Source organism: Salmo trutta, unplaced genomic scaffold (genome assembly GCF_901001165.1).
Source record: "Salmo trutta unplaced genomic scaffold, fSalTru1.1, whole genome shotgun sequence".
NCBI classification, from domain to species: domain Eukaryota; kingdom Metazoa; phylum Chordata; class Actinopteri; order Salmoniformes; family Salmonidae; genus Salmo; species Salmo trutta.
In genome coordinates, this window is record NW_021822796.1 from 27,733 (window position 1) to 35,232 (window position 7,500).

The window sequence follows — 7,500 nt, forward strand, 5'->3', positions numbered from 1 at the left end:
TGACTTTGTTTTGCAAGTGATTTCTGGTTTAATGTGCAGTGTGTGTGTGTGTGTGTGTGTGTGTGTGTGTGTGTGTGTGTGTGTTCTGAAGACAGCCCATAAAAAATGACTGACAGATGGTTAAAGGCAAGAGGGCCGCTGACAAAAAAAGAGAGACCCCTCCTTCCACATCATCTCCTCCATCCCTCCTTTCTTCTCTCCCTCCTCCCTCACTTTCACCCCCCCTCGTCTCCACCTCTCCGCCTCCCTCCTTACCTTCAGCATTCTGCTCATCCTGCCCTCTCTTCCTCTCCCACTAGAAGACCCTGAGGAAATGCACCGCTCTCTCCTCCAGAATTAACTCTGCACACACTCCTCAGTGACCGGCCGCCAGGAGAAACCCTCTCACACTCCCTCTCCTCTAGAAGCTCCCTCTGTTCAAAAAGAAGAGGGGGAAAAAAACGACAGCCCAACCCCCAAAATCCCAAACCCACCTTCACTGACTTTTTTTTATCCCCTCCTCTCCTCCCCTCCTCCCTCCTCTCTCCCCCCTCCCTCTTTCTCTAGTCCGAGGAGGCAGGGTTGGATGTGAGAGGCAGCAGCGAGGAGAGAAGCAGCCAGGCGCCCAGAGACCCGGAAAGTGAGAGGGCACCAGAGTCCACCCTGAGCGGCACCGCCAACACCCCGACTACCACCTCTACCAGCAGCATCACCTCCAACCAGCACAACAACAACAGCGCTAGCCCCACAGCCGTCTCCAGCAGTAGCAGTAGCGGTGGCTCCAGTGGTGCCGTAGGTGTTAGCATAGTTAGCCGCAGCGCTAAGGGAGCAGAGGGGAGGTCCTCCATGCAGTTCAGCACCAGACCTCCCAGTGCTGAGCCTGGCTTCATGGGGACATGGCAGCAACAGAGCACTGACCAGAGCAACCTCCTCTTCAGAATGTCCCAGCAGGTGAGTCCCCTCCCCTTCATTCAACCATCTGTTTTTCTGTCTCTTAGTTTTCATGGTGATCCGTCTATTTCTTAGTTGTGATGTGTCCCGTCTGTGTGTTTATTTGAGGTATAAATTCCTCTCTGCCTTTTTTTGACACTTGGTGTGTGTTTAGGTGTTGTGCAAGGTGCTGCTGCTGCTGGTGGTGTGTGTGTGGTGTGTGTGTGTGTGTGTGTGTGTGTGTGTGTGTGTGTGTGTGTGTGTGTGTGTGTGTGTGTGTGTGTGAGAGAGAGGGGGTGTGTGAGTGTGTGTGGGATACTGTTTTGGTTTTGAAAGAGTTAATATTATGTGGGTTGACATGATTATTCACTCATTTGTGCATTTTTCAGTCTTCATTTTTTTGTTTTATTTGCCTTGCCATTTTTTGGGGCTATTTGGTCAAATAATAATCCTGTGCAGTTTGGGTCTGGTGTGTGAGAGAGTGTGTGTGCTTGTGAGTGTATATACACCTAACATTGTGCACTGCACTCTTTTCCTGAAATAATGATCAAATGTTGTAATTGAATTGCATATTAGTTCCTATAAAAGACAGCATACATTTTAATGTTTACAGAAAGGGACGAAATATAAGAAGCCATGCGTTATTTCACCGGATTGTCCGTTGCCTCGTTTGGTTACGGTTGCGCTCACCCCACTCCTCCTAATTTGTCTGTGCAATATAGTTTCAAAAGCAGCAATTGTAGTGTTTGTGTAACCCCGCGCTGATAAAGACTGTGGAAGAGTCGCCCTCTGGGTCGGGCTAATTGACTACATGTGGTCCGCTCAGGAAGCCTCGAACACGGGCTAGAGACAGGCAGCCGTGCGTGAATAGCCAGAGGCCTGAAGAGCGATAACGGATACCTTTAACTGAGGGAAGTTTACATTTCCTCCGACAACTAGCGTCCGTTATCGTTCCTGTTCACAGTCGTGTGTTTTATGACTTTGGCTTTTTTTTAGAAGAATAAAATATCTCTGCGTTCTAGTTTTTAAAGGGAGCGTGGCTGTGGGGGCGTTGGGTGGTTTCCTTGGTGATGTACAGTGCGTTGAGGTAAAGGAGTAGAAAGAGAGAGGGGGAGTTGTAAAGGAGGGTAGTTAGTTGGTAATGAATCATAGTGGAACCTGTGTGTCCGTACCATACACACGCTGTTACGCATGCGGCAGGCAGACCTTGTGAAATCGCCAGTCTCTGCTGTGTCGAGTTTGAAAATAAACGTAGTCGTGGTTATTTTATGAATCACAATCTTTTCTACTACTTTTATCACGGATGTTGTGCATATGAATCTTATTTTTTTAATTGAGCAATTACTTAAAGCAATTCAAAAGAAACACGCGTTGTTTTGAGTGATTTAAATCCTGTTGCCAATATTTCCACCACTCTGTTCTCTCACCGAAATGTGTGAAATTGTTTGCTCTTATTCAGTGAAATTATTCACACATGATTCCCTTTATTTTACCTTCTCTAAATGTGTGGAGAATTGTCAGTGGCTGCACTTTTTTTCCCCATGCACATCTGCACACCATATTGGACACGCATGATGCATCCTCTCACTTTCAACCTATGTTTTGAGCTGTGTGTATTATTAATATAAACTACTGCAAAGCTATTGACATGTCGATTGGAATAACGGAACCATATCGCACGAGGATGCTCCTGGCTCGCTCTCATTCGTCCTCACGCGGCATCTGCGTGCAGGTGGATGGGCCCCGCGCTCAGACACCGAGGAGCATCCAGCATCTGCTGGGACTCACGTTTCGCAATCCCCCTTTTTACAAATGCGCGCCGCTGTGTCAATATAATCAGTTGTGGGACTCGTTGTTATTTATCCTCCCTCGCACCACTTAGAAGGCATCTTTCCATGTTTAGTAGGCATGACAAAAAATTTCCAAAGCAGCCTCACCTTGACAGACTGCCTTATTGGAATCTGTTTGCCGAGCCGCGCGCGCCTTGGGGTATTGGGAGAAATGAGTGTTATGGGGGCTCGTGTTTCAAATCCTCCTCCCTTTAAAGATCAGCTAAGTGACATGAGTCATGGTGCATTTTATCGGTGTTAGGGCAAATTATTTCAATGCAATCGATTGAGACGCAAAGCAGGAGCAGTATGTGTTGATGTGAGTGAGGGCATGTTGTTTACGGGTGTTGGTTGTGGTTTTGCAGCGAAGAATCCCCTCAAACCATTTGATATCCTCTGAATTTATGCATTCACTGCAATGTAGCCTACCTATACAAGTCATTAGGGAACATGCAATAATTACGTGTTCGTGTATGATTACATTTTCTTTTTTCAATTCTTATTTTCAATTATAGAATAGCATGCATATGTTCAAACACAATTCACAGCAGGTGTGCAATTATATTTCCAAGGAATGTCACCTAAAAAATACCCAAAACAATTATCCAAATTACCATAGAATGAATTGTAAAAACAATAATTTAACCTGGTTGGATATTTTTTTTTTTTTATATATTTAATTTATAAGATTTGCAACCTCAACGTCACACTATGTCAAAACCTGCTTCTCATATTAGAAGTGTATTTGTACGACGAGTAATGTGCTAATTCGATGCAATCAAATCAAAATAGGAAGTGCATGTCAATTAAATGCATACATTCCCTTTTGCATGAGTACAAATAGAGACAAGCAAACCGAGAGAGACATGGTTTTAATTTTGTTTAGATATCATATGTATTTTTCAATCAGGCTACCTTTTAAACATAAGTATAAGAAACGAAATCGAAAATGCAGAAACCATGAATTGCAAAAAAATGATTGGGAAAGGCCTGGCATGTTTCGCATCGTTTCTCCAGACTTTTAGTAAGAATAATTTTTGGATTCTCCGTTTTTTTCCTTGACTGCAGTCTTTTCATGGTCGAATACATTCCATGCAAATCGTTATAATGCTTGTAATTGAAGTAAATTATTAAGAATTACAACGAAGATTACGCGTATACCCTATATAAAATGGAATATAGGCCCTCTCTATTGCCTATCGCCTGGCTTTTGGTTTTTATTATTGTCTATTGGTGATAAGAGGATTTATAAACATAACCTTATATTAAATGATCTGCAAAAGCAGATACACGAGTTAAATCAATAAAATAGACTCAACAAATTGTCAAATAATTGCACCTGCTTTCTTTATAATTAGGAATGTGCGGATCATTTTATGTATAATCTGCAGGGAAATTATTATCATATTTCGTTATGTAAACTCCCCATGAATGATGTTAAACTATATTTTTAAGCCTTCCAAAGCACTACGGTGTAATAATATTTTGACGTCGTAATTGAGTACTTTGTTTTGGGTACATGCATGGATATTAATATCGACCTTTGCAAGTTAAACAGTCCGCAGTAAAGTGATATCACTGCGCCTCTAATTGGTCCATCACTAGTAGGCTAATTCCCCCTCAATAAACCAACATTAAGTCATGTCATTTTATTTCCCCTTGGGCTTCAAAAGCTGAGGGGTGTGGAACAACTCAAGGATTACTTATAGGGCTCGTAAAATGTTGCCGCGGTGCACCTCTTCTGTGAGGGTCTAATGCCAGTCAGACGAAGGAAGATCCCGAGAAAATGTTGAAGAAATAGGGCCGGTAGCACTTACAGCGTCAGGGTATGTTTTCAATCTAAATCTCTGCTCTTAATTAGCTCGCCCTTCTAAATTCTTCCCTTCTCTTCTGCAAGGCGGGTGCTGTAACACGGCTTCCTCTGAAGTGCGACAAGTCGACTATGGGCCGAGACCTTACGGACGAGGTACAGTCGCTTCTATAGCTTGACATGTTTCTCCTATCTTCTCAGTATTGTTACAGCATCTGAGATGCAGGCATGCAGCGGCATTTGATCCCAATACAAGCAATAGGTGGATTAACACATCAGAAATGTTAGTGGAAAATATAAACTAAAGTAATTATATAGGTTATTATTCATTAATATATGTTAATAATGGGCCAAGCATGAACACAATGGTATAATAATAATAATAATAATAATAATACTGTATTATTGTATTTTTTTTATTAAACCAGTTAAGCAATTTTCTAAATTTGCCATTATACTTTATTACTGTTATTATTGTTGAGTGTTATTACATGTTTGAAATGCCAGGTGCATGGCCTATAGCAGAGGATTGTAGCAGAACTCATGGCCTATAGCAGAGGATTCTAGCAGAACTCATGGCCTATAGCAGAGGATTGTAGCAGAACTCATGGCCTATAGGAGAGGATTCTAGCAGAACTCATGGCCTATAGCAGAGGATTGTAGCAGAACTCATGGCCTATAGGAGAGATTCTAGGCAGAACTCATGGGCCTACTAGCAGAGGATTGTTACGCAGCAACTCTATGGCCCTAATTTAGGAGAGGATTCTAGCAGAACTCATGGCCTATAGGAGAGGATTGTAGCAGAACTCATGGCCTATAGGAGAGGATTGTAGCAGAACTCATGGCCTATAGCAGAGGATTGTAGCAGAACTCATGGCCTATAGGAGAGGATTCTAGCAGAACTCATGGCCTATAGCAGAGGATTGTAGCAGAACTCATGGCCTATAGGAGAGGATTCTAGCAGAACTCATGGCCTATAGCAGAGGATTGTAGCAGAACTCATGGCCTATAGGAGAGGATTCTAGCAGAACTCATGGCCTATAGGAGAGGATTGTAGCAGAACTCATGGCCTATAGGAGAGGATTGTAGCAGAACTCATGGCCTATAGGAGAGGATTCTAGCAGAACTCATGGCCTATAGCAGAGGATTCTAGCAGAACTCATGGCCTATAGGAGAGGATTGTAGCAGAACTCATGGCCTATAGGAGAGGATTGTAGCAGAACTCATGGCCTATAGCAGAGGATTGTAGCAGAACTCATGGCCTATAGCAGAGGATTCTAGCAGAACTCATTGCCTATAGGAGAGGATTGTAGCAGAACTCATGGCCTATAGCAGAGGATTCTAGCAGAACTCATGGCCTATAGCAGAGGATTCTAGCAGAACTCATGGCCTATGGCAGAGGATTGTAGCAGAACTCATGGCCTATAGCAGAGGATTCTAGCAGAACTCATGGCCTATAGCAGAGGATTCTAGCAGAACTCATGGCCTATAGCAGAGGTTTCTAGCAGAACTCATGGCCTATAGCAGAGGATTGTAGCAGAACTCATGGCCTATAGCAGAGGATTCTAGCAGAACTCATGGCCTATAGCAGAGGATTCTAGCAGAACTCATGGCCTATAGCAGAGGATTCTAGCAGAACTCATGGCCTATAGCAAGGATTCTAGCAGAACTCCTATGGCCTTATAGCAGAGGATTCTAGCAGAACTCATGGCCTATAGCAGAGGATCTCTAGCGAACTCATGGCCTATAGCAGAGGATTAGCAGAACTCATGGCCTATAGCAGAGGATTCTAGCAGAACTCATGGCCTATGGCAGAGGATTGTAGCAGAACTCATGGCCTATAGCAGAGGATTCTAGCAGAACTCATGGCCTATGGCAGAGGATTGTAGCAGAACTCATGGCCTATAGCAGAGGATTCTAGCAGAACTCATGGCCTATAGCAGAGGATTGTAGCAGAACTCATGGCCTATAGCAGAGGATTCTAGCAGAACTCATGGCCTATAGCAGAGGATTGTAGCAGAACTCATGGCCTATAGCAGAGGATTCTAGCAGAACTCATGGCCTATAGCAAAGGATTCTAGCAGAACTCATGGCCTATAGCAGAGGATTCTAGCAGAACTCATGGCCTATAGCAGAGGATTCTAGCAGAACTCATGGCCTATAGCAGAGGATTCTAGCAGAACTCATGGCCTATAGCAGAGGATTCTAGCATAACTCATGGTCTATACAGAGGATTGTAGCAGAACTCATGGCCTATAGCAGAGGATTCTAGCAGAACTCATGGCCTATAGCAGAGGATTCTAGCAGAACTCATGGCCTATAGCAGAGGATTGTAGCAGAACTCATGGCCTGTAGCAGAGGATTGTAGCAGAACTCATGGCCTGTAGCAGAGGATTCTAGCAGAACTCATGGCCTATAGCAGAGGATTCTAGCAGAACTCATGGCCTATAGGAGAGGATTGTAGCAGAACTCATGGCCTATAGCAGAGGATTCTAGCAGAACTCATGGTCTATAGCAGAGGATTCTAGCAGAACTCATGGCCTATAGCAGAGGATTGTAGCAGAACTCATGGCCTATAGTAGAGGATTCTAGCAGAACTCATGGCCTATAGCAGAGGATTCTAGCAGAACTCATGGCCTATAGCAGAGGATTCTAGCAGAACTCATGACCTATAGCAGAGGATTCTAGTAGAACTCATGGCCTATAGCAGAGGTTTCTAGCAGAACTCATGGCCTATAGCAGAGGATTCTAGCAGAACTCATGGCCTATAGCAGAGGATTCTAGCAGAACTCATGGCCTATAGCAGAGGTTTCTAGCAGAACTCATGGCCTATAGCAGAGGATTGTAGCAGAACTCATGGCCTATAGCAGAGGTTTCTAGCAGAACTCATGGCCTATAGCAGAGGATTGTAGCAGAACTCATGGCCTATAGCAGAGGTTTCTAGCAGAACTC

General features: G+C 43.8%; 1 protein-coding gene across 1 annotated transcript in view; it reads left to right on the forward strand.

The window, feature by feature from the left end:
• Positions 1-546: 546 nt before the first annotated feature.
• The window catches only part of LOC115184922 (cell wall integrity and stress response component 1), a gene marked incomplete at its 5' end in the record, with an annotated part of 88,794 nt that continues 81,840 nt past the window's right edge, over positions 547-7,500 (forward strand). The window contains 1 exon segment of the mRNA XM_029745493.1: positions 547-930. Coding sequence (XP_029601353.1) covers positions 547-930 — 384 coding nt within the window.